At 37.0% G+C, this 27,928-nt stretch overlaps 1 protein-coding gene across 1 annotated transcript; it reads left to right on the top strand.

The window, feature by feature from the left end:
• LOC109212456 (nipped-B-like protein) lies at positions 1 to 27,399 on the top strand. The gene is made up of 28 exons (XM_019376103.1): positions 1 to 434; positions 12,869 to 12,978; positions 13,839 to 13,966; positions 14,036 to 14,129; positions 14,212 to 14,468; positions 14,791 to 14,898; positions 15,044 to 15,155; positions 16,106 to 16,199; positions 16,293 to 16,479; positions 16,576 to 17,004; positions 17,079 to 17,611; positions 17,697 to 17,907; positions 17,983 to 18,033; positions 18,131 to 18,289; positions 18,388 to 18,555; positions 20,314 to 20,613; positions 20,695 to 20,847; positions 22,849 to 23,018; positions 23,149 to 23,257; positions 23,367 to 23,540; positions 23,616 to 23,720; positions 23,782 to 24,015; positions 24,301 to 24,434; positions 24,516 to 24,803; positions 24,920 to 25,277; positions 25,468 to 25,560; positions 25,654 to 25,779; positions 26,529 to 27,399. The coding sequence occupies exons 1-28, from the start codon at positions 199 to 201 to the stop codon at positions 26,754 to 26,756; spliced, it is 5,349 nt and encodes a 1,782-aa protein (XP_019231648.1). The 5' UTR covers positions 1 to 198; the 3' UTR covers positions 26,757 to 27,399.
• Positions 27,400 to 27,928: the final 529 nt, after the last annotated feature.

Consider the following 27,928-nt stretch of genomic DNA (forward strand, 5'->3'; position numbering starts at 1 on the left):
CTGGAAAAATCCCAAAATTTTCTACTTACTCTTTTTCCCCGCCATTTGAATTTATCCCATTAGGGCTTCATTTTCCCCTCAAATTTGAAAAACTTCTTCTGCAAGATTCAGATTCACACTCTCAAATCCAAATTTTGATGTCAATTAACAGTTAAACACAGTGTTAAATAAGCGTGTTTTTTTGCGTGAGCTCCGTTAATGGCGAATTTTTCAACTGGCAGTGGTGTACCTCAAGGCATAAGCTTATCGAATACGGTGCACTCCGAAACTGCGCCGTCGTTGCCATTACCGTCGCTTCCAGTGTTCTGCGGTGCACTCGATCAGGACCTTCGGTTGTTCGACGAAAGCGAATCGAGATCGTTGAATCGGAGTGACGTAATCAGTCACGCTGTCAAAATTGCTGATCTGCTTCACCATACCGACGTTTCTTATTTGTAAGTATTTGCATTAATTTTAGGCATTTTAGTGAAATTTGTTCATTTTTTTGGTTTGAGAAATTTATTAATTTTTGGCGAATTTTACTCATTTGTAGCCCGAGATTTTTGTCCTTTTTTTTCCTGGTTTGTAAATGCTTGTCTTTAGGCATTGCAACATTGACTTGGTAGGATTATACGTAGAAGTGTCGCCTTTTACTGATTTTAGCTCAAATTTGTTCATTCATTTTGGTTTCAGAAACTTATTAGTTTTCGGCTTTGCAACATTGACTTGGTAGAATTACACGATCGAGGTGTTGTAGGCCACAAGTATATATTAGTATGTATTTCCTTTGGCATAAATTTTACTCATTTTAGCTTGAGATTTCATTTTTTTTCTACTTTGAGAAATTGCTTATTTTTAGGCGTTGCAACATTGACTTGGTAGAGTGACACGTTACAAGTGTCGCAGACCACTGATATATCTTAGTTCGTGTTTGCACAATTAGGTCACTTAGGTAATTCCAGGTAGAATTACACGCTAGGAGTTTAATAAGACCACATATATATCTTAGTTGTGAATTCTTTTGGCACAAATTGTACTCATTTTAGCTCGATATTTCGTTGCAGGCTTTGCAACATTGATTTGGCAAAATTATATGTATATGTAGCGTTTTACTCATTTAAGCTCAAATTTTTCATTTTTCTGGTTTTGGGAACTTATTATCTTTAGGCTTTGCAATTTTGACATGGTAGAATTACACGCTATAAGTTTTGTAGATGTTGGATATATATTGGTGTGNAGAGAAATGTTCAAAATTATCCAGATATGAACAACAGACATGCATGTTGCATTGGATGTTCAAGAAAGAGATGTTGAAGTGTCTCAACAGGAGCATAACCAAAAATGCAATCACTAATTGATACAATATTTTTAGCAAAGAGAATTTTTCCGGTAGGAAGCATAAAGAAGCCAAAGAAAATGCTTAATCTTACTTAAGACTATGATAGTCCATACCCAATTGTCGTTATGATGAATAAGAATATTACTGATACTTTTAATAAGGAAGAGGTAAAGTGCATATACCGATTTAATAGTAAAAGACCCATCAGCACAAAGATCCCAAAAGATTTTTCTGGTTTTGGGAACTTATTATCTTTAGGCTTTGCAATTTTGACATGGTAGAATTACACGCTATAAGTTTTGTAGATGTTGGATATATATTGGTGTGTATTTATTTTTGCATAAATTTTACTCATTTTAGCTCGAGATTTCATTTTTTTTCTATTTTGAGAATATGCTTATTTTAGGCTTTGCAACATTGACTTGGTAGAATAACATGTTAGAAGTGTTGCGGACCACTGATATATCTTAGTTGTTATTTGCACAATTAGGCCACTTAGGTAATTCCAGGTAGAATTACACTCTAGGAGTGTAGTAAGACCACATATATATCTTAGTTGTGAATTCTTTTGGCACAAATTGTACTCATTTTAGTTCGAGATTTTGTTGCAGGCTTTGCAACATTGATTTGGTAGAATTGTACGTAGAAGTCTGTAGCATTTTACTCCTTTAAGCTGAAATTTGTTAATTTTTTTGGTTCGAGTAACTTATTAGCTTTAGGCTTTGCAATATTGACGTGGTAGAATTACACGCTATAAGTGTTGTAGACCATGGATATATATTGGTGTGTATTTCTTTTGGCATAAATTTTACTCATTTTAGCTCGGGATTTTATCCCTTTTTTCCTTTCGATTGTGAGAAAGTTTTTTAGGCTTTGCAACATTGGCTTGGTGGAATGGCACGTTAGAAGTGTAACAGACCACAAATATACTTTAGTTGCTATTTACACAAATAGGTCACCTAGGTAATTGCACGCAACGACCACAAATGTACCTTAGTTGTTATTTACACAAATTGGTCACCTAGGTAATTGCAGGCAACTCTATTTAATAGCATTGATTGGTAACTTATAATAAATGATTAATAATATTTCAGTTTCATTGTTAGTTTAAAGAATTCATTATGGTGTATATAATTTAAATCGTTTGCTTGGTATAGTTACACGGTAGAATTGCTGTAAGACCACAAATATATATTGGCGAAAATCGAAATACGTAAGTTACCCCCTGAACTTAGACCAAATCCCAATTACACACTTTTTGCAGAGAAAAATCACTTTACACGCTCAAGCTTTTCAGAGTGTGCTTAATATACACCATTTCAGTAATGTAGCATGCGCGTGCTACTAAGCACGTTAACCTGCAAAGTCTATCCAAATTCTTATCTGAATGCCACATGTCAATTTTTTTTTCCTTTTTTTAATTATTAGGTCCCTAATCCCCCCTTCCCTCCAATTCGACCCTCCCCTCCCCACAAGGTCCCAAAACTAACACCCATAAATAACATCATTAAATCTCTCATTTTTTTTTTGTTTTTACACTTTTGTACTTCTGTTTCACTTCTCATGGTTGCTAATGCTTGTTCAATTGACCTCAATCCTGCTGATGGGTTGAGCCGTCCTCCACTAACGCCTAAGATATGGTCTTAATAGAGCTTCCGGGATGCTTGTTCTGCGGATTTTATTTGGGATCCAAATTTTCCCAAAATTACTAGTATATCTTTTCTTAACCCAAATGGAAAAATCTTAATTTGTTGAAGAGAGTTTCTGTGAACAACAATCTTTAGTCACTTTCAACTTCTGGGTTCTCTTGATGTTTCAATCTTCTTGTAATTCTTGATGATTTCATATAACTTTTTGCTGGTGAAAAGGATTATTGGGTTATGGAGATGGTTTTAATGGTGGGTTGACTGTTGAAAACGGTGATTGGGGAGGTGGAAGCCATGGTGGTGTCACATGGGAGTTAGTGAAGCTTGGTGGTTATGGAGGAAAATGAGAGCAATTGAATGGTATCACGATGGAGTTGTTGATATAGTGAAGTCGCAAAATGAAGTGAATTTGTTGTTTTTGGGCGACCGTTGAAAATGGTGGTTGCTGGCTTTGAAAGGATTTTCCGGCAATTGGTTTGGGAAGATGAAGTATCTTTTCTAGTCTTTTTAAGTAATGACACGTGTCAAAATCTTATTAGCATGTAGCATACACTTGTTGAGAAAAAGTGGTCAAAGACCAAACCGGTATGTATTAGACACTCTATGAAAAGGTTGAGTGTGCAAGTTAATTTTCGTTCCAAGAAGATGTGTAACATGGATTTGGTCCATAGTTTAGGGGGTAAATTATGTATTTTGCCAATATATATTAGTTGTGTATTTTTTTGGGCGTAAATTTTACTCATTTTAGCTCTAAATTTCGTCTTTTTTTTCTTGACTATTTTGAGAAATGATTTGTTTTCAGTTTTTGCAACATTGACTTGGTAGAATGACACACTAGAAGTGTAGCGAACCACTGATATATCTTAGTTGTTATTTGCACAATTAGGTCAGTCAGGTAATTGGCGGTAGAATTACGCGCTAGGAGTATAGTAAGACCACATATATATCTTAGTTGTGCTCTCTTTTGGCACAAATTGTACTCATTTTAGCTTGAGATTTCGTTGCAGGCTTTGCAACATTGGCTTGGTAGAATTATATGTAGAAGTGTAGTTTTTACTCATTTAAGCTCAAATTTGTTAAATTCTCTGGTTTGAGAAACTTATTGGCTTTAGGCTTTGCAATATTGACGTGGTAGAATTACACGCTATAAGTGTTGTAGACCATGGATATATATTGGTGTGTATTTCTTTTGGCATAAATTTTACTCATTTTAGCTCAAGCTTTTGTTTCTTTGTTTTGTTTCTATTTTGATAAAGTTTTTAGGCTTTGCAATTTGACTTGGTAGAATGACACGTTAGAAGTGTAACAGACCATGGATATATTTCAGTTGTTATTTACACAAATAGGTCACCTAGGTAACTCTATTTAATAGCATTTATTGTAACTTAGAATAAATGATTAGTAATCTGCTATAACAAGTTCAATTTCATTGTTAGTTTGAAAAATTCATTGCGGTGTATATAATTTAAATTGTTGGCTTGGTATAATTATACGATAGAAGTGCTGTAAGACCACATGTACATATATTAGTAGTGTGTTTTTTTGGGCATAAATTTTACTCATTTTAGCTCTAATTTTCATCTTTTATTGCTGTTGAGAAATTGCGTATTTTTAGTCTTTGTAACATTGTTTTGGTAGAATGACACATTAGAAGTGTCGGCGACCACTGATTTATCTTAGTTGTTATTTGCAAATTAGGTCACTTAGGTAATTGCAGGTGTGAGAAAGTACGGTAAAAACGATATTATTGATATTCTACTTTTGTGTTTTACAATAGCCCTATTTATAACTCTACACAATACACATTCTTCTCCTATTCTATGTGAGACCAGGGTTATTTACATAACTATCTAACACTCCTCCTTAAGCGGTGCATACAAATCATATGTACTGAACTTGTTACATATGTAACTAATACGAAAACTTGTGAGGGCCTTGGTGAAAATATCTGCAAGCTGATCATGTGACTTTACAAACTTTGTAGCAATATCTGAGAGTATTTTGTCTGACGAAGTGACAGTCAATCTCAATGTGTTTAGTTCTCTCATGGAATGCCAGATTTGATGCAATATGAAAGGCAACTTGATTTCTATCTGGCTGATCTCGCCAAATTTCAACTCCTTGAGCAACTGTTGATCCAAACTAGTTCACATGTTGCCATAGCCATTGCTCGATATTCTGCTTCTGCACTAGACTGAGCAACCACATTCTGTTTCTTGCTCTTCCAAGATACCAAATTACCTCCTACTAAAACACAATGTCCAGACGTAAAATGTCTATCAGAAGGTGATCCGCCTAATCAGCATTTGAGTATCCAACAATCCGCTCATGGTCTCCATCCTCAAACATTAATCCTTTGCCTGGAGATGATTTTATATATTGAAGAATGCGGACAACTGCATCCCGATGACTATCACAGGGAGAATCCATAAACTGACTCATAACACTCATAGGCTATATTGCGCGGACTCTCCAAAACAGCTGCCGCACCCGTGTCGGATCCTCCAAAAATACACTATTTTTGGAGGATCGGACACGCACCCATTGAATTTCGGAGAGTCCGAGCAACATAGCTCATAGGAAAGGAAATGTCAGGGCTAGTCATTGTGAGGTAATTTAATTGTCAACCAGCCGCCTATATCTTGTAGGATTGTTAAGTGGCTCCCCTGCCCTGGTAGAAGTTTAGAATTCGTATCCATAGGAGCGTCAATATGTCTACAGCGTATTATTCTTGTCTAAGGCATACTTGTGTTGTGAGATCACAATATCTGAGCTAGACTGAGCGATCTCAATACCCAGAAAATACTTTAATTTGCCCAGATCCTTAGTCTGAAAGTACTGAAAGAGATGCTGCTACAACTTAGTAATACCATCCTGATCATTGTCGGTAATAACAATATAATCAACATAAACTACCAGATTAATATAGAGATTTGAAGCAGAATGCCGATAAAATATAGAGTAATCAGCTTCACCACTTGTCATGCCAACCTCCTGAATAACTGTATTGAACTTACCGAACCAGCCTCGAGGAGACTGCTTTAGACTATAGAGTGACCGATGCAACCGACATACAAGGCCACTAGACTCCCCGAGCAACAAAATCAGCTGGTTACTCCATATGAACTTCATCCTCAAGGTCACCGTGGAAAAAATCATTCTTAATGTCCAACTGATAGTGAGGCAAATGTTGAACAAAAACCATGGATAGAAAAAGACTGATTGATGCTATTTTAGCTACGGAGAGAAATTATATCACTGTAATCGAGCCCAAATATCTGAGTAAACCCTTTGGCAACAAGACGAGACTTAAGACTATCAACCTGGCATCTGGACCAACTTTGACTACACACACCCACCGGCAACCAACAGTAGATTTACCTGTTATAGAAACAAGCTCCCATGTGCCATTAGTATGTATTGCAGACATCTCTTCGATCATGACCTGTCGCCATGTAGGATGAAATAGTGCTTCAACTGTGGACTTAGGGATAGATATAGAGGACAAAGATGACACAAAGGCATAATAGGGTGATGTCGTGATGAGTAATGATGATAGCTCAAACCAATATAACGGAATTGAGATTAAGAATGGATCTAATACCTTTTCGAAGTGTGATCGGTAGACTAGAAGCAAACAAGTTTGCAATAGGTGAAGGATCCGATACAGGACGTGAATCATCTGGACCGATGCTGGACGCTGACGACAATGATAAATTAGGAGTGATGGAGCTGTAAAAGATTGAACTGGACTAGGTGATGGAATGGAGCTATAGGTGGTGGAGCTGGAATTGGAGCTGTAAGTGATGAAATTGAAGCTGTAAGTGATGAAATTGAAGCTGTAAGTGGTGGAGCTGGAGTTGTGGAGGAAGATGAGCGAGAGATAGTGACTGTATCTCCAAAAGATGGAACTGGTAGCACCTCAGAAATATCTAAGTGATCACCTGGACCTGTGAAGTACGACTGGGTTTCAAAGAAGATAACATCACAGATATAAGGTACCACTAGAGGTCAGGTGAATAGCATCGATATCCTTTTTGCATTCTCGAGTAACCCAGAAATACACACTTAAGAATACGAGGAGCTAATTTATCTTTTCCTAGAGTAAGGTTATGAACAAAACACGTGCTCCCAAAGACACAGGGTAAAAGAGAGAACAAAGGTGAGTGGAGAAACAAGACAGATAATGGAACTTGATTCTGGATAACTGAGTATGACAAACGATTAATAAGATAACAAGATGTGAGAACTGCATTTCCCCCAAAAACGCAACAGAACACGAGATTGTACGAGTAGGGTATGAGCAGTTTCAATGAGATGCCTATTCTTTCTTTTAGCTACCTCATTTTGTTGAGATGTGTTCGGACAAGATATTTGATGAATGATCCCATGAGAGTTCATAAACTGCTAAAATGAGGAAGACAAATACTCTAGGGCAGCATTTAAAAAAAAAAAAAACTCTAGGGCATTATAATAGATTTAAGAGAGGCCAACCAAACAAAACCAAATATCTGATGAAGATTACCAATGGTAACTTCAAATCAGTCAATTAGAAGTGTAACCAAGTGTTATAATGATCACAAATACTGTTCCAGTCATTAAACTAGTAGTAAGTTGGTCTAAGATTGTTGCTTGACCTTCAAAGTGTGAACAAAGTGGCCGGAAAAGTGACTAGACAATTGTTTTGCCGGAAAACCAGTACTCTTGACGGAATTTGAGAAAAAGTCACCGGAATCTGAAAAAGTCGTCGGAATGTGATAGGATCTTAATGGGTAGGCTCCGAATCACCTCACCAGCAAGCTGTCTTCAAGGGGTTTTGCCGGAATCTGGCCGAAAAGTGGCTCACGCGCTGGCGCACGTACAAATCTCGCTGAGAAAATTCTTCCTCTGTTCGGCGCGTTAGGGCGCGTAGAGGAGTTTTCCGGTGAGGTTTGTTGGGGTTTGGTCGCGGGACTACGACGGACCTTGTGGTGGTATTGGTTTATGCACAATACTGATAAAAAAGTGACTTTGACGCAACAACTTCTCAAATCACCAGAAAATTGCACAATGATGAGTTCTTTCTTCCTGGATGTTGCTGGAATGATGCACATCGATTTCTCACCAATGCTTTGATACCATGGGGGAAAGCATGGGAACAAGTATGTTATTGATATTCTATTAAGTGTTTTACGATAGCCCAATTTACAACTATACACAACACACATTCTACTCCTATTCCACGTGGGACTAGGGTTATTTACATAACTATTTAACAACAAGTATCTCTATTTAATAGCATCGATTGATAACCTAGAATAAATGGTAAGTAACATGCTGTAATAAGTTAAATTATCCTAATAGTGTAAAAACTTGGTTGCACTGTAAGTGTATATAAATTAAATCTTTTGCTTGGTATAGTTACACCTAGGAGGGTTGTAAGACCACGAATATTTATTAGTTGTACATTCTTTTGGAATAAATTTTGCTCATTTTAGCTTTCGTATTTTTTTTTTCTATTTTGAGAAATCGCTTATTTTTAGTCTTTGCAACATTTTTACTTTACTTTTTTAGGCTTTGCAACACTGATCCCGTAGAACCACACGTAGAATCTTCCCTTAATACAGTCATATATTAGTTGTGATATTTCTTTTTTGGAATTTTAGTCATTTCAAGTTCTAGTTGCTCCTTTATCTTTTTTGAAGCTCCTTTATCTTGTTTGAACAATTTCTTATTTTTAGGCTTTGCAACATTGACTTAGTAAAAATTACACGTTAGAAATGTTCCAGAACAAGGGTATATCTTAGTTGGATTCTTTGGCCACGAATTTCACGGTCGAATTGATTCGCTTTTATGGTTTGAGCAGTTTCTTATTTTTGGGCTTTGTGACAGTGACCAGGTAGAATTACGCATTAGGAGTTTTCCAGAATTCAGACATGGATTTTACTAATTTCAAGTTTGAATTGCTTCACTTATCAGGTTTCAGCAATTTCTTATTTTTACGTTGACTTGGTAGAAGCAGTGCGATAAGTATCCTTCAGCTCTGATTTTGCATGTTTCAGATGATTTTGGGTATGAATATGAACGAAAAACTTTCTTTTTTGCCTGGTAGGTATATTCTGTTAAGTGTTTTTAGTTGTTAATTTTTTGTTTGTTTGTTAAGTTTTTATACTCCTAGAGCATCCAATTATCCGTTAAGTGATATTTCCGAGTATGGGCAGAAAAGTAATACAGCATTCCAACTGTAGAAAAATGTAACCTGTGAAGATTCTAAGGGAATACTCATTATAGATAGACGTAGCATATCAACGTTTGCACTTAATCACGCTTTAGTGGAGCAATCTGTAGATGGATCACATCTACGAAGTAATCCTGGTCGTAAGACCGAATGAATGTTACTTAGCTTATAAACTAGGGCAAATAATAGATTTTTAAGTTAAAATGGATTATAGCTGCTTTTGAAGTGATCAAGATATCAAAAGTCTTGTCTTCTTCGCAGCTAGAAGAAAGGCAAAGTTCTTTAGTCATGGCGTGAAATACTTCATGTTTTGCATTAGAATTGTGTTGAAAATATTCATTTTATTAAATAAATTCAGAGACTAAGTGATTATTGTTCATTGGCAATGTCACCTTCCAAGATTCTGGACCAGCCTAAACTAAGGTTTATTGTGCTGAAGAATCATTTTTTTGATAAAGTAAAACAATTCCATTAATGCATGGGAAAGATCCTGTACGCTTGGCCTGTTTTTTTTTTTACTCATTTGAACTCTAATTTATTCCTTTTTTTTCTGGTTTGAGAAATTTATTAGTTTTAGGCTTTGCAATGTTGATTTGTTGAATTACACGTCAGAAGTGTATATATTTTGTGTGCGTGTGTGTGTGCATGTGTGTGTTTGCTGTGAATTTTTTTGGCATAAATTTTACTCATTTTAGCTCGAGATTCATCTTTCTTTTTCTATTTTTGAAATTGCTTATTTCTAGGCTTTGCAACATTGACTTGGTAGAATTACATGCCATAAGAGTTGTAGACTTACTTGTGTATTTTTTGATACAAATTTTACTCATTTTAGCTCGAAATTGCGTCCTTTTTTTGCTGGTTTGAGAAAATACTTATTTTCAGGCTTTGCAACATTGACTTGGTAGAATTACATGTGTACAGGTGTTCTAAGACCACATATATATTTTAGTTGTGAATTTTTTTGGCACGAATTTTACTCTTTTTTTTTCCTGGTCTGTGAGATTACCTATTTTTAGGCTTTGAAAACATTGACTTGGTAGAATTAAATGTGTAGAAGTGCTGCAGACCACGGATATATACGAGTTGCGATTCTTTTTCTTTGGCACAAATATACTCATATTGCAGTCGAGTTGATTCTATTCTCTGGTTTGAGCAATTTCGTTGTTCAGGTTTTGCAACATTGACTTGATTGAATTACATGCTACAAGTGCTGTAGACCAATAACAACAACAGTAACAACTACGCCTCAATCCCAAACAAGTTGGGGTCACTATACAAATCCTCACTGATCATCTTTTGTCATTAAAGCTCAACTTATGTCATCATCATATCAAATAAAAATAAAAGTTTCGTTATTAAAGAAAAGAAGATAAGTTAAATATGTAATACTCCCTTCATTTTAATTTATGTGATGTAGTTTGACTCGGAACAAAGTTTAAGGAAAAAAGAAAGGCTTTTAAAACTTGTGGTCTTGAAAGTTTAAAGAGTAAAAGCTTTTGTGTGAATTTTAATATGTTTGGCTATAACAACTTCTCATAAGGGTAAAATGGAAACTTTAAAGTTGGATTGTTTTCAATTATAAAAATGTGTCATTCTTTTTGAAACGGACTAATAAGGAAATTGTGTCACATAAATTAAAACTAAGAGGAGTAATAATTATAATATTTATTATTATTATTGTTGTTATTATTATTATTAAAAGGTCTCTATATTTTAACGCGAATATAAATCTATGATAAAGTCAAAATACTCCTAGAAAAGCAATTGTCCAAAACCATCGTACTAATAGACTAAAACCTATTTCCAATTGCTTCTCCATAGTTCAAGCCTTTGGTTGAATAGTGAATACCATTTACAAACTAATTTTTGAGCATCAGGAGATCAATGTGTGGATGAATTTCATCAATCTATGATGTAACTAGCTTAATAATAATCTTGGTCGCACCGTCCGCTAGACTTATTGGTCTAAAATCTCTATGTTCAATGACTCCACTTTTTTAAGGCATTAAGTATTACAAATTCTCCATCTATCTTTTAAGAGCTTGGCACTTGTCCTCCTAACTTTACAGGGTTGCAATTTGCAACTGATGTCAATTTCTAAAATTTATTTCGTAAGTTGATCAATATACAATCAGAGAAAATAGGAAATAGAGAAAGCATGAATTGACAAATGGAGAAACGAAAATGCATTATACATAACGACTAACGACTATGCCTCAGTCTCAAGCAAGTTGGGATGGACTATATGAATCCTTAGTGTCCATGCTGTTCCATTTAAGTTCATCTTAGACCCATATTAATAGTAATGACAACAACACAGCAGCAACAACGTCAACAACAACAACACCAATAATAATAATAATAATAATAATAATAATAATAATAATAATAATAATAATAGAAGGTACTAGAAGCTCTTTATATTTTCTATTGGCATATAAATTTCATATGGGACTACAAGGTTCCTAAAAAACATAAGACTAAGACCTAAAGTAAACGTTTTACCTTACCTTATCAAAACAAAAAAAACATAAGACAAACGTACTAGCATGACTAACAACATAGCCCTGAGCCCCTGACTAAGAGGTGGAAATGGAGATGCCTTACCAAAGGTTATATGGACCTCATATTTACACTTCTTCATGTACATTTCTTCCACGGTAATCCTTAAATATAGATAAAAAGACAAATGTCCTACATTTTCTCTCACTTAATAGTATAAACTTGCATTGATTCTCATTTTAGGATTCATGAAAGCCAAAGCAGGAAATTAATCTGGTGTGAGGTAGTTTATTATTTTATAAGCTTACTCTATCTAAAGGACTAAGATGCCTTGCACTATTAATTGATGATTATGAGCAAATGATTCAAGCTAGTAGGTTTGCTAAGTTTGAGCAACCTTTTCTTTCTTGTTCTTCTTGTAAATAGTTTGGACAGTCAAGTTAAGTGAGTATTTTTCTCTATTTTCCTGTTCACTTGCTCTGTTCAGAAAGATTTAATGGCCAGGTTAAGAGGTGTGGGGTAGTTGTACATCAAACTGTATTTATTTTTCTAGGCCTCTTTAAGTAACAAGTATATCCTATTTTTGTGCTTTCAGATGTTAGTGGATGACATATGAACACTGCGTTTATGTTTATATTAGGATTAAAGGTCTGAGATGCCCAAAAACTTGAAGGTCCTTGAGCTGGGAAAAATGATAATAAGAGATAATTGTGAACTCAAAATTGCAATTGCTTGCTAATTGTAATTAAAAATTTAGAAGAACAAGCTCTCTCTCTCTCTCTGTGTTATTTTAAAAATGGTGGTGTGGGGGCCAACTTGTGTGCACCTCGATTGTTCCACCGGGTACTCGCTACTAAACTACCTCCAGCACAAGTATCAAATAACTCTACCTACCAAGGCTTAGGCAAATGGAAAGTATCAGTTAGAAATATTGTCTTTGTTGGGATTTGAACTCTTGTTTGCTGTTTTCTCTAACTTCATTGATCGCTAGGCTACACATCCTTTGGTGCAAGCACTGACTATTTTCTTCATAAGTGCCCAACCTTCGAGTAAAAGAGAAGATAAAGAAAAGGAAGACATACATGCAGTTGAATATGCTAGGCCTGCATCCTACCTAAAAGGAGACCATAGAACGGCAGAACTTTCTGCTCTACATATTTTTGACTTATAAATTCTTAATTGCAGGAACCTTAGAGCTGATGCGAGTCCTCAACCGTATGGCTTTGTGGGGAATCTGGACCTCTATAATGAAGTGCTTAGATGTAACTCTGAAGCCTTCGCTTGCATAGGTGCAGGTAAAGAAGTCCTATTTAGTCGATTTTATTGTTTCCAATCTCCTATGTTTGATTTCTACCATGTCCAATCGGTGCTATTAAATTTTGAGCAAAAGTTTTGGCCCTTTATCTCTTTTGAATTTCATATGGGAGATCTCCGAGTTTTGCGACAGTTGACTGTGCTTGTGGATTGTGTTACATCCTTCTGCTAATACAATGTGTAGCACCAACTAATATTCTTCCCATATTTTCTCTTCATTCTTTTGCAAGGATAAATCATTGGTTCTGTGCAAGTTCCTTTAGATGATTTGAGATAGTATTGGAAGGACGCCCATAGTATTGAGCGACAACTGTATTTGAAAGCGTAGTTGAAATCAACTCACCCCTTCTTTGTGATTGTTAACTTCAATATGAAGTCACAATTGTTTATGTTGAATGAAGCTCATGAAAGTCATTGGTTTGTTTTGGACTAACATTGTTCTTGAGGTATTAACTTCTTTAACCTAAACGTAACAAGATCTGATTTTACGTTTTACTCATGGTTTTGCTTTAGAACAATCTTATGGTTTTGCTTTAGAACAATCTTATCTTTCTTGGCTTTAGATAAAATTTCCTATTTCTGGCTTAGCCCAGTGGTAAAATGTGTGGGTAAGCGCTCGTCACATGTTCAAACCTTGCCGTGGTAAAAAAACTTGGTTATTAAGTGGAGAAGGGTAGAGGTGCGAGCTCATTATCCACTGAGTTTTGAACCATGCGCCATTATCCGCCTGGGATTTCTTGGTTGTAAAATAATGTCCTATTTTTGCAATTGAGTGATATGAGTTATTAGGTCATTTATATTACTTGGCTTTACTATATAGCACATTGTTCAAGTTTCTCAGGCCACATTAAGGAGACTGCACAAAATCGTAAGGCTGATTCGGGTCCTCTTAAGAGCATACCTGCTGTCCAACTGCCACAACGAAGCACTGTAGAGATCCACGATTATCAGCATGACCATGTTACTAGTGTAAGTTTGAAAACAGTCAATACAGTGGCTGATTTATTGTATTTACTAAAATTTAGCACTTAATTGCAGGATGTTACCGCATCTTCTAGGAAATCAAAAGTCAAGAAGAAAGGAAGGGAGAACAGTATACTATCAAGTGGTCCTGATGCTTCTGAATGTCAAGGTTCTCTTTCGGTAACTGCATTTCTAATTTTTCTTGGCACTAGATGGCTATTTGATGATTTGGGAATATTTCCTGTCCTCAGATGCAGTTGCAGCAGGCTTTTGTGAGATTTTGGAAGATTTTTGTGGCAGAGCAGAAAATTTTGGTGATGAGCGGGATGAAAGAGAATTTTTACCAATGTCTTTGGCAGATCTTAAAGTTGTTCGGAATGAAATCACATCTATCCGAGCAAAGAAAGCACTGCATTTGATTCCAGTTGATACTCTAATGAGATCACTCAGGGTCTTAGATCACCAGATTCATCGAGCAGAAGGTTTATCAATTAATGATTATGAACAGGTAAGTTAGCAATTATGCAATTCATGTTATTCTTTAGACTTGCAGTGCAGACAATTTTCCATTTGGTTTCTTGTATAATTTCCTCTTTGCAGTTAAGTTTCGACTTGAGCTCCCACTATTTTCTATTAACTCTCTGAGAAACAATGAGTTACCAGCCTTTTCTTGTTCATTAACCTATGGAAGGTTATTGGGTCATGCTACCTCCTGGAAATCTTTGGTTCTCGTTGACATGCCACACCTGTTAATGATTGTTGTTTTATAATAGTGTCATGACCAATTGACCATATCAATAACAAAGCTTTGCTTTTCCCTTGTTATGCAGGTGGATACAGAGGTTGTGTCATCGATTTTTTGTGCTTTAGAGTCCATTCATGCAACTTTAGCTATAATGGCTTACCGTGGGATGCCTAAGCAGTTATACAAAGAAGAAGTATGCTCTTAACTCATTTTTTTTTCTTACTACATGTATCTTGTTAATTACAAATAAAGATTTCCTTGAAATTCTTCTGTTGGTATCTTTGCATGTCTCGTTTATGTATGTTAACTTTCCAGCTGACCATGGTCTTTGGTACCAGATCATTGAAAGAATCATGGACGTCTCTCGGCACCAAGTAATGAATGTTATATTTGGTAGTGATCCCGTATACCGTGCGCTGCACAAACCAGCCGACATAGCGGTTCCTGAAGGTAGGATTCTGAGCTGGACTATTGATTGTTTGTATACTAGGGCTTCATTTGGACATTTATGAAGTCATTAGATAATTGACTTTTCAGTAATTTGTGAAGTCAGGTAAAGGAAAAGGAACGAGTTAGGTTGAATTGAAAATGAGAAGTAGAGAAATTCTATAGCTTGTAGAATTTATACAGAGTAAATTTTTGAAGGGTTTACCCAAAGACTTCTTGTGAACCGAATACAAAATGTGAGAAAGTTAAAGGCAATGTTAGCATAATGACAATCTTAAGATTTTGAAACTTCTTGGTGATGTCTAGAATGGAATGGTTAGCCTGTGTGTTTCTCGGAAATTGCTGAAAGAATCTTTCTGCAGAGCTGAAAACTGGTTGGGAACTCCAGTAAGGAGTTTTGAAGTGTTCCAACCAAAATATGGATGTAGAGTATATTAAATTAGATCTAACCGTCAGTTCGCAGTGGCCAAATTATTTTTCTCCCTCTTTCAGTTCATATTTTGAACTTCGCCCGTAGCTATTATCAGTCCTTTTCTCTCATCACATGACCTTTTCCAATCTTGGCTTTCTCTGTTTACTATCCGCCTAAGAAAGTGGCAACTTCTGTGATGGTTCTGGAATCATTCTATTTTGATGAGTATCTAATTAAATCAGTCTAAAATTGGAGAAGACGTGAAGGGGATAACTTTTGGAATCATTATTGTTTATTGCTTGAGGGTGGCATGGAAACTGGTACAGTAAAACGTTTGTTCCATCAATTACCATACACTTTCCTTGTTCTGTTCTTCTCTGGACACTCTGTTTGAGTTCTGATTCCAGTTTTGTCTCTGTTAATTGGCTAATCATGGAAAAACCATCGATTATAATTAAACCCTAGTATTGTATTGCTAGATATAGTTCATATTCTTTTACTTAAGAGATAAATCTTTACCTATGTTTTCATATGCTTCCAGGCGAAGAAGATGAAGAGGCCGATGGGGACTTTGTTTCACCAAATAAGAAGAAGAGATCTAGGAGTGTGAAACCAAGGAAATCAACATCAAACAAGTATGATTATAAGTTGGTGTCCTTGATAATGAGTATTGTTTGTCTCTCCTATTAAATGGTCCTATCACCTCATGCTGGTGTCTACTTTTTTAGGGTTTCTTCTGCTGTTAGTGATATACTTCAGAAGCTTTGTGTGATTCTTGGTTTTCTTAAGGAGTTGGGCACGATAGAGCGCCTACCTGACAGTTGCATTCTCCAGCTTATCAAGACCTGCTTCACAACGCTTGTGGTTGAGAATATCCAGCGTTTGCAATTGGAATCAATAAGCTTAATAAGTCGGGTAATGAAGCTACATTTACTATAAGTTTGTCCTTTAAGTCTAAATTAATAGTGACTGCTTTGGATCTTAATTGTGCATGCGTTGTTGAGTGTCCAGATATTTTATGCATACACACAGCATCGTGCTTACATAATGGATGAGGCACTTCAGATTCTTTTGAAGTTACCCTCTTCAAAGCGCATGCCCAGAACTTATCCGCTTCCTGATGAAGAGCAGAGGCAAATTCAGCTCATCACTGGCCTTCTGATTGAAATAGTTCACAGCAGTTCAAACCTTCCGGATGTTCTGATGGAAGCATCTGACAGTCCTTCACTGGAAGTCTCAATTGATGCCAGTTACCCTATCAAATCCTATGAGTCCATCACTGAAGCTTGCTGTCTTTTCTGGAGTCGTGTTCTTCAACGTCTAACGAACACAAAAAATCAAGAGGCAGCTGAGTTGAAGACAATGATTGAGAATCTTGTCATTGATCTGTTGATTACTTTGAATTTGCCTGAATATCCTGCCTCTGCTCCTCTTCTGGAGGTATTAGAGACGCGGTTATATTTCTAACATAATCCACTTCATTGGCTATATGTTAAAGATACACTTATTTGCAGGTTCTTTGTGTTCTACTTCTTCAAAATGCTGGGTTGAAATCTAAAGATGTTTCTGTTCGTTCAATGGCCATTGACCTTCTCGGCACAATTGCTGCAAGGCTGAAACAGGATGCAGTCCACTGTAGGGAGGAGAAATTCTGGATTGTGAAGGAGTTGAGAAGCGAGGACATGAATGACCGGACTCTTCCCAAGGATGCATGTTCTGTTTGTTTGGATGCCAGAGTTGACAAATCACTTGTTCGATGTCATGGTTGTCAGAGACTATTTCATGTTGACTGTACCGGAATTAGGGGTCATGATGTTCCTAATCGCGGCTTTCATTGTCCGATGTGTTTCTCTAGGAAGCAACTTCTTGTATTGAAATCACATTGCGAGTCTCAGTCCAAGGATGCTAGTCAAAATAATCGTAACAAGTCAGGAAAGACTTCACAAGGTACTGAGGCAATCACAAATTTGGAGACTGTTCAGCAGCTACTCCTGAATTATCTCCACGATGCTGCGGCTGTGGATGCTGGACATCTGTTTACTCGTTGGTCAGTGCTTCTCTAAAATAAATATTTTTATGCTATTAGTATTTTTCTGTTTGATAACCTTGCCTGAGAAGATAATCCATTGCAGGTTCTATCTTTGCCTTTGGTACAAAGATGACCCTAATTCTCAGCAGAAATTCATGTATTATGTTGCTAGATTAAAGTCACAAGCAATTGTGCGTGACTCTGGTTCTCTTTCTTCACTAATGACGAGAGAGTTGGCAAAAAAGCTAACTTTAGCATTGGGACAGAATAGTTCTTTCTCTAGAGGATTTGACAAGATTCTGCAAGTGCTTCTGGTTGGTAAAGTAGCACTTTCTCCTTTTTTCTCGAGAACTTAATTTTTTTTATACTCATTATAAGATGCTTTACAGGCAAGTTTGCGAGAGAACTCTCCAATCATTCGTGCAAAAGCATTGCGAGCAGTAAGTCGGTTACTTGTTCTAAAATTTATATCTGTTTTGTTCCAACTTTTGGAGTACTTATCTTCTGCTCCTCTTGTTTGTGCCATAATGAGAGCAGGTTAGTATCATTATAAATGTTGATCCAGCGGTTTTGGGTGATAAGCATGTCCAAACAGCAGTGGAAGGGAGGTTTTGTGACTCCGCTACATCTGCCCGAGAAGCTGCATTGGAACTTGTAGGCAGACATATTGCTTCCTATCCTGATGTTGGTCTGAAGGTATTGAATTTAAATCTATTTGATCCCACAAAGCTTGTGGTGATACCTTGTTCAGGATGCCAGTATTTGTCCTCCTAACTCTTCTTTTGGTTGCACAGTACTTTGAGAAGTTGGCGGAAAGAATAAAGGATACTGGTGTAAGTGTGCGGAAGCGTGCTATCAAAATCATTCGGGACATGTGCACCTCAAATTCTAGCTTCTCGGAGTTCACTACTGCTTGCGTTGAAATTATTTCCCGAGTAAATGATGAGGAATCCAGTGTACAGGTAGAAGTAGTCAAATCAATTTCTGTTCCCGTTTAACATTCTAGCTCATTCTCTTTGGCCCCAGGTCCTTGGTTAATGTGATAAAAGCAACATGACCATAACAGTATCTGCGCCAGATAAATGTAGAACTTGTAAGGTATATTCATCCAATGATTGACCATAATTATCATTATACTTTAGACCTGACAAACGGGTTGGTTGGCCCATAAACATCGACTCAGACGAAGGCACTTCCTTGGTGCGGTTGATAGGCCAGTCCCAATTCTAGCAGGCAGGTCCCGAGCCAGTCATTATACAAGTGGGAAGTTCCGATCCAGCCCACAAACCCTCCACTTTGGTGGACTGGATAGTAGGCGGGGTTTTTCTAAATTAATTTTGAACTTTGTATAACAAGATTTAAGTATTTAATTTATTGTTAAATAAAAAATGAAGAAGTGTAATATTGAAGAAGAAAACCTTATAGGTTATTTGTTGTGAAGAAATGGACCTTGGGCCTAAATCAACCCTGAAAGCTAGCTCATAAGGTGCAAATTGTCCAAGACCATATAAGGAGGCAAACAAGCCATCCCTCCACTGGTAGTCGAGGTGCGCTCAAGCTGGCCTGGATATCACCCTTAAAATAATGTGCTTATTTTTATTCAGAAACTAGGTAATTTTAGATCATCCGTTGACATGACTTATTGTTGATCCCACTTCATACAAAACGAATTGTTGGTACTTTCAGTATTTTATTTATATTTGGTTTATGTACATTTTCTTGAACTCCGTTTCCATCAAACCCTGCCAACTAAATTCAGGTAAATAGAGTACCATATAAGCAATAAAGCAACTAGTCTCTCTGTTCAATTCAATTGAGCCAGCACGTTCTAGTCCGTGTCTAAATTCTTTTCCCCTATCTCTGGATTGAGAAGTTTTCATCTCCAAAAACTTGAACAGAAAGCTAGTTACTATTTAATGTTAGTTTTGCTTTGAGGTGATGTCTTTATCACAAACTTTTTTCCACTTTTAAAGTACTACTTTTGTTGAAGCATGTGACCACATCATCTAAAATTTGAATTGTTAGACAGCAAGCACATTTATTTATTTATATCATGTCTGCGCATTTACTTATTTATTTTAGGTCTTAAACACTCCCTATATGTAGGTCTGGCAATTTCTTTTGGAGCAAGCACGCGATTTTTTTATTTATTTTTTGATAATAGGTGATGGTAAATTTAAGTTTGAAGCCCAACTTCTACTTTAATGCCAGATTGAACTGTGTGACCACCTTGTCTAAAAGAAAAAGCTGTTAGAGGGTCACATTTCTTTATATATGTTAGGTTTGTCTACTCTTTAATTTACTTATGCTAGGTCTGGAACAAGTTCGAAATTTTTTGGCAACTTATTGTTCAGACTTACTTTCTTTTCTGGATCTATTTATAAGTTAAGGGGGTTATAGTTTTGGACGGAGGGAGTACTTTTTGTGTCATTGCATCTAAAACATTTTCTGCATCATAGTTAAATGGTGGCTGGTAGCATGTTTTGGGTGTGAATGCATAGGTCTCTGTGCAAGATATATTTTGGGCTTTGCTAATCAAGGAGTGGATGGAACCAGCAGTGTTGTTCACAATTTTGAGTTTGGTTTTATACTTGTATTGTTTTGCCTGAAGATTAATTCAATGTCACATTGAATAACCTTGATGTGGACAATGCTTTATATGGCTAGAGTCCAGTAGCATAGAAGCAATTCTTAGACGCTGTTCTATTATTTGTTTATAGGACCTGGTCTGCAAGACACTTTATGAGTTTTGGTTTGAGGAGCCTTCTGGTTCACAGCATCAATTTTTCGGAGATGGAAGTTCTGTTCCACTTGAGGTGGCTAAGAAAACAGAGCAAATTGTTCAAATGCTCAGAAGGATGCCCAGTCTTCAACCTCTTGTAACTGTTATTAAACGCAACATAGCTCTTGATTTCTTTTCACAATCTGCTAAAGCTGTTGGCATCAACCCTGTGTCCCTTGCTTCGGTCCGTAGGCGCTGCGAGTTGATGTGCAAGTGCTTATTGGAGAAAATACTGCAGGTCTGATTTGTAGGATGGTTCCTATTAAATATATGGATTTCCTTTTTATTAAATATAATCTTCAAGTATCTTCCTCTACAGGTGACGGAGATGAATACTGGAGAAGGAGAGGTGCACATGCTACCATACATGAGGCTCTTGCATGCCTTTTGTGTTGTTGATCCTACTCTATGTGCACCAGCTTCTGATCCTTCTCAGTTTGTGGTCACGCTACAACCTTATTTGAAGAGTCAGGTTGTGCATCTATTTGGTCTTTAAGCTACTGCGCTGTGGTTCTACGTTATTTCTTTCTTGTTGAGAAAATTTGCTTTTCTAATTTTTGGAGAACAAAAGTTGTTTCTTTAATTTTCGTAATGGAATCGAGTACATCTTTTGTGTGCATGTGCATTTGGTGCATTCACTACTAATTTGAGATGTTGTAGGTTGTTTGTCGCTACATAGACAGCATGCCAGAAACATGTGATATAAACAAGGAATAATAGAGCATAGAGCTCATTTGGGTGTCAACAGTGCATTCTGTGTGCTAACTTGAAAGGGATATAGTACAAATGGCTCTTTTGGGTTTGAAGCACAATGCACATATTGAATGTGCAGTTTTGTCTATGTAGCCAACTTGAAGGTGATATAGTACGTTAGTCTATTTAGTTCCAAAAGCAGCATGCCAGAAACAGGTGGGTTATCATTTAATACCAACCATGTTTTGTACTATTTTCGGAAACCAAGCTATTCAATCTTGTGTTAGGAAGCGGAAAAATGTTAAATTGAGTGAAGAATTGGTTGGGATACATAAGAGCACAATAGATATTCAAAGTTGTATGAACTATAGTGGTATTAAAATTTTGAATCATGCGATTGAATCCTTGGGAAACGATGGTGGTAGAGCAGACATATACAGTTATTGCAATGGTGGCAAAGAACTAATTAGGATTATGTTTGGTTAATTTACAACTAAGGTTATCTTGTGGCTAAATATTAACAGATACTTATTAATTTACCAAAAAAGTATATGATAAAATACAAAAAATTCTGCTTTTTTGGGTGCCTGAGAAGAAACAAATACATCAAATATGGAAATGACTTAGAGGATATGTACGAGTGAGTTATCTTAGTGTGAGAATAGTAGGAGAATACAAGGGACTTTCTCATAATCGTGGGTTGCACTAGAGATGTGCTTTGGGCCATATTTGTTTGCCGTATATTGATAAGCTAACTAATAGTACATAGGGTGAGGTTCCATGATATATGTCATTTCCAGATGATATTGTATTAACTGAAGAACTTGTAGGAGGAGTCAATTAAAGTTCGATTAAAGGAGACAGACAGAATAAATGTAATTTAGCCCTCATTGGATGAACAAAAGTGAATTGAGCTTGGACGAGATTATGGTGCCTAAAGGCGTACATCAGTAGTAAGCGCGTTAAGACCAGAGATTTTTGTAGTGCTAGCAGGAATGCAAGTGAATGAATCCCATTCCCAGCGAGTGAAGTTCACCCCTTCAATCTACTCCTCAAAGAAGGAATGGAGGGCAGCTTTCTTAATAATTCAAATAAATAGTTCTGCTCACATCAATGGAAGCTCTTCATTAACGAAGAAGCTAATTGGCTCCAGATGTATAAGCTTAATCTTCTCAGAAAATAGCTTGATTGATGCAGGTGTAGCTCATCGAATTAAGATATATTAACTGAAAGGAGAGAGTGTTAGTGTGTTACAGGAGCGCTATGCAATTGGAAGATACCTAACATAGTGAAAGGTCAGTCTCATAGAACGATTGTGAGACCAACAATCAGTTATGTGGGAAAGAATATACCTCTAAGGCCCAACATATCCAAAAGATTGGTGTCGTAGAAATGCAATGTTGAGATGAATGTACAATCATACAAAATTGGAGTAGATTGGAAATGATTGATCATATGGCTCAAGTAACCCAAGTAGATGATAAAGTGAGAGGTTGCTTGAGATGGTTTGACTGTGTCCTACCTTGACCTTCCAATGTATCAGTCTGTGGGAGATGGATAGATTGAAAAATGCTTACAGCGTATCCAGTTTGTGTATTAGTGGGTGGATGTTCCTTCATACTAAAATATTATCCAAGATTGGCTGTACCCGCTTGTTAACTTATGGCCGTCATTGCTATTGCCTCCCAATTCCTCCTTTTCTTCTATTGAGTAGTATACTTTTAGAAGTTCGATACTACGGACAAGTTATGATAAGCTTTATTCTTCTGCTTCTGTGTAGGCTGATAATCGAGTTGCGGCCCAGCTTTTGGAGAGTATAATATTTGTAATTGATTCTGTTTTGCCTTTATTACGGAAGCTTCCTCAAAGTGTTGCTGAAGAACTTGAGCAAGATCTGAAGCAAATGATTGTTCGGCATTCTTTCTTGACTGTTGTCCATGCTTGCATCAAGTATCTACTCTCATTGATACCCTCTTCTTGCTATATATAGGAACCAACCATTTCTGTTCATAAAATTCTCGCAACTTCATCTTCCATGCTTCAGTTATTTCCTTATAAGCTTTTGCTTACAAAATTACAGGTGCCTTTGCTCTGTGAGTAAAGTTGCTGGAAAGGGTTCAACTGTTATTGAACACCTTATCCAGTTATTCTTCAAACGCCTAGATGCCCTAGGTTTCAGTAATAAACAGGTTTGTTATACCCCATGAGGTTTCTGATCTCTACTAGGAAAAAACAGATGTTGCTCTTCATATTTTGTTTTATGATCTATATGGCATTCTTACATTAGTTCTTTTTCAGAACTTTCAGCAAGTGGGCCGGTCTCTTTTTTGCTTGGGTTTGCTAATACGTTACAGTAGCTCTTTGTTATATGTATCTGGTTCCAGTAACAACTCACATGTTGCTAGCAGCATCAACCTGTTTAAGAGATATCTTCAGACCGAGGACTATGTTATCAAGGTCCGCTCATTGCAGGTGAGTCCTGCTATTCCCTTAAAGTTTTTGCACGTATGTCGTAATCATCACTTGTGTAACTTTGTAACTTTCCAGGCACTGGGCTATGTTTTAATTGCTAGGCCAGAATGTATGCTGGAAAAGGATGTAGGGAAAATCTTGGAGGCCACACTTTCTTCTAATACTGATCCACGACTCAAGGTAACTTTTCTGCTTGTGTCATGCTTTTGAAATGCTGTGTACTGAATCATTCGTGGACCAGATGCAATCACTGCAAAACATGTATGAGTATCTTCTTGATGCTGAAAGTCAAATGGGAACAGATAGTGGAAGTGAAAATGAAGTAGCTAATACGGCAGTTGGTGGCCCTAGTGTGCCAATTGCTGCAGGGGCTGGTGATACCAATATTTGTGGGGGAATAGTTCAATTGTATTGGGCTAAAATCTTAGAAAGATCCTTGGATGTGAATGAACAAGTGCGTCAATCTGCTCTTAAGGTAATTCCCTAATTATTCTTATTTCTTTTCCTGTAAAAATTGATTCATTAAGCTGCTCGTATGTATTGAACTCACTCCCACGTATAGTACATTTAGTCTAAGAGCTGGTCTGCTCACTGCTGGCGTTACATTTCCCCATATCGATCCTCAGTATTTGGAAATTCTATGTAATGCTATTTTCTGAAGCATGGAGTAGTTATTCTCAAAGTTATAGATAGATCCTTTTACCCATTCGAATTATGGGTAGATTCCTATTCTGATCTACCTTTGAATTTGTTCAAACAGATTTTGGAAGTTGTATTGCGTCAAGGTCTTGTCCATCCTATTACTTGTGTTCCCTTTTTGATAGCGCTTGAAATAGATCCTCAGGAGGTGAACTCAAAGCTGGCTCATCATTTGTTGATGAACATGAATGAGAAGTACGCTCTCTGTATTGTTAGAATCTAGAATTATCTCTGGATATTATGGGTTTATGTTAATTGTTGGTGGCTCCTTTTCAGGTATCCGTCCTTCTTTGAGAGCCGTCTTGGTGATGGTCTACAAAAGTCATTTATGTTCATACAAGCCATGAATAAAGGTGGTTCTCAAAGTTTAAATGCTCAGTCTAAAGCTCCAGGCATCATGTCAGGAAAGTCGGACCCTGGCTCATTTGATCATGCAAAGCATGGGGTGTCTAGAATCTATAAGCTCATCCGTGGAAATCGTCTTTCAAGGAACAAATTTATAGCCTCAGTTGTGCGCAAATTTGATACACCAAGCTCGAGTGATTCAGTAGTCTCGTTTTTGATGTATGCACCAATCTGGATTACTGACCCTTTACGTTGGTTACCCTTTCCATATTTATTTTGTTTGCGTTAATCTGGACTACTGATCCTGAATTTGTTTTATCCCTCCTCTCTTCCAGATATTGCACTGAAATTCTCGCTTCACTTCCATTCACATCGCCTGATGAGCCCCTTTATTTGATCTATTCTATAAATCGGATTATTCAAGTTAGGGCTGGCACAGTGGAGGCAAATATGAAAGGATTTCTACAATTTTTACAAGCAGGTAGTCAAAAAGTAAATGGAAGTGGGAGCATTCGAACAGAGCCCACTCAACCTATTAAGTGTGAGACTGAAACAATGGTTACCAACGAAATCCAGGAAGGGTTGGAAAGGGATCGTGTCTGTGTAGATTATGGATCAGTGGATTCATATATGCCCCATCTGGCATCATTAAATCCACATGGCATATCCAATGTTGATTTGCACATGATCCAGGTATGCTTTCTCCATCAAGTTCAGTCTAACCATATGAGCATGGTGTGGTGTGGCATGCAGAGCACGTGAAATATGTCATTATGAGCTTGACTGTCGTCTCCTTTATAGTTCACATGTTACCTCTTAACTTTCCAAGCTAATAGAAGGCGAGTACTTTGATTCTTCTGTTTGACAACTATGCATAATACAGGTGGAATGTCTCGCAGCCGGTGCTTTACAGTTGCTTCTGAGGTTAAAGAGGCACCTCAAGATTGTGTATGATCTAAATGATGCCCGTTGTCAGGTTTGCCTTTCTGAATTAACTCTGCCTCTGACTATGCAAATGAATGCCTTGCAGCATCTACCTGGTACTTATATGTGCTGGTTATGTCATCAGGCATATTCTCCAAATGAACCCCCAAAACCCGGGGAAGGTCTTTCAAGGCAAAATCTTCAGTTCAATTTGAAGGAAATTAACATTGACCCCCCAAACAATTATGAAGACTTTGTCCGGAGATATCAGGTAAATTAAGTGCAGTGGTGATGCTATGTATGTGTCCATCGACTTGCATGTTTAATTCTGTATGGGAGTTTTGTAATCCTGAGAGAACACATATATTACACTTATATGTGTTGCGTAGATTATGCCTAGACAATTATTCACACATTTATGGTTTCTAAGCTTATAGTTCTTCCGTAGTATCTGCTGCATAAACCCTATGCTTTTGAAGCTTTCATGGTTAAATATGTAACACTTCCTCTTTCAGTTCTTGTCTCTTCTAAATATGTTTTTTTGTTTTATTTCTCAGGTAATTGTTTATTGAAGCTAAATTGCAGGTGTTGTGTTGTGATTGCAAATCTAGGGCTTTCACTTTGTAATTAGCTTTTGTTATGTCCAAATAGACAAGCTGGAGTGAGCTTTTAATAGCCCATGTGATTAGGCTAATCGCTCTTTCTACGAATGTGATATTTCCCCTTTATTTTAACCATGGCCATTAGGAATTTTATGGCACTAGCAGGAGGATTAAACAGCATTAAGTAAATGAGTCAAAGTTACTGCGGTACTTGTTTAACTATTGCGTCTATCCATTCTGGAAAGATAGACTACTTTGCAGCTAAACTAAAGTGGCTGTTTGCCCCCCTCCCCCCACCCTCTCCCCCTCTCTTCTCGCTTTTGATATTTTTACGCAACAACATAATTGGGATGCACTCGCAGAGACAAACTTTAGACTAAACATGTGATTTGTTGCATTTTGATTATCATTTTTGTAGGATTTCAAGAATGCCATGAAGGAAGATACAGTGGACTATGCAGTATACACAGCAAACATCAAAAGGAAACGCCCTCCTCCAAGAAGAAGTAGGAAGTGTGGTCGAATGATGGGTGGTGATGATGAAGATGATGAAGACGATGGAGAATGGGGTAGCGGAATGAGAACTAGTAATAGTGGTAGTGGCAGAAGAAGCAGTAGCAGGTTAAGGCAGCAATACGAAATGTAAATACTTACAGGTAACACTAACATGTACAGTATGCAGGAAGACAGGTAAATGACAAAAGTAGCAAGAACCAAAACAGATTTGTAACATCATCTATAGAAGTTAAGAGATCATAACCTGAGGTGCCAGTACTAAAAGTTGAAGCTTGGAGCTCCAGTACGTCGGTGGTGTGCTCCATTTAGAAGTCATGATTCTCGGAGGCACAAATTTTGGTGACGACCTCCAACAAGTAGCAAAATTGAAACTGAATCATTTCCTTATTATTTCTTTGGGGGATTTTAAAGGAGGGGAAGAATCTTCTTGAGCTGTAGGTTTCTCCATTTTCTGTACATTCTAATAGATTCTGATCTCATTTGGAAATGAAATCACACCATTGTTTTCGTGTAGCTCTTTTTGAACATCTGTTCTGCAAGTCATATTTTAGATTTTATAGACGTAAAAGAGCAGAAAATTTGTAAGGTAAAAACTTACTCGCATCATGTGTTTACCCAGTTTGTATTCTTGTGTACTTACGGGTCATGGAGATAGATAGGAGGTCGCTCCCAAGCAAGGCCTGTAAATATGCAGAACGTCAGAATACTTTCTTTGGAACAGTGCATTATATGATAGTATTCTGATAATGATGATAAACTGATAAGATCTTGTACTTTATGAGATTTTTTATGAGATCTGGAAAGACATTGCTATCATTGTCGATGTAGCCAATATCACAGGGTGAACTCCCTGAAGACATTGCTATCATTGTCGATGTAGCCAATATCACAGGGTGAACTCCCTGCGCCCCAACCGAACCCCCTTATCCATGGTAAAGGATGGACCTTAAGTTGATGGGTTCGGTTGAACGTTTTTGATACAGAACATAAATATGTACGTGAAAGATTATTAAAATGTCAACAAGTGTAAAATTCTGAACACAAACAATTTTAAGCGTGCGTAGATTAATTGATGAGAACCTTATAAAGTGAACTTGACAAGCTTAAATTCTGAAGTTACCTTTGATGGTGAAAGACAATCTCATATATGTTTTATTGTAACTTGAAGATTTTCGCAGGTCACTGTCCAGCTCGATATATCCGCATTGCTAGCAAAAAGCATCTTCCCTGGTCCAGGTAGTAGAACAAAGGTGCATGGCACAAGTTTGCTCAATTACCCTTTCATTGGCTGGTGTGTTTTTT

Source organism: Nicotiana attenuata, unplaced genomic scaffold, assembly GCF_001879085.1.
Source record: "Nicotiana attenuata strain UT unplaced genomic scaffold, NIATTr2, whole genome shotgun sequence".
In the NCBI taxonomy this organism is placed as follows: domain Eukaryota; kingdom Viridiplantae; phylum Streptophyta; class Magnoliopsida; order Solanales; family Solanaceae; genus Nicotiana; species Nicotiana attenuata.

Excerpts from the sequence above, each read along its gene's own strand:
- LOC109212456 (XM_019376103.1), top strand. The coding sequence starts at position 199 with ATGGCGAATTTTTCAACTGGCAGTGGTGTACCTCAAGGCATAAGCTTA. Across the intron at positions 23,258-23,366 it reads TAGGTTTCAGTAATAAACAG|AACTTTCAGCAAGTGGGCCG; the intron begins GTTTGTTATACC and ends GTTCTTTTTCAG. Across the intron at positions 25,780-26,528 it reads ACTTTGTCCGGAGATATCAG|GATTTCAAGAATGCCATGAA; the intron begins GTAAATTAAGTG and ends TCATTTTTGTAG.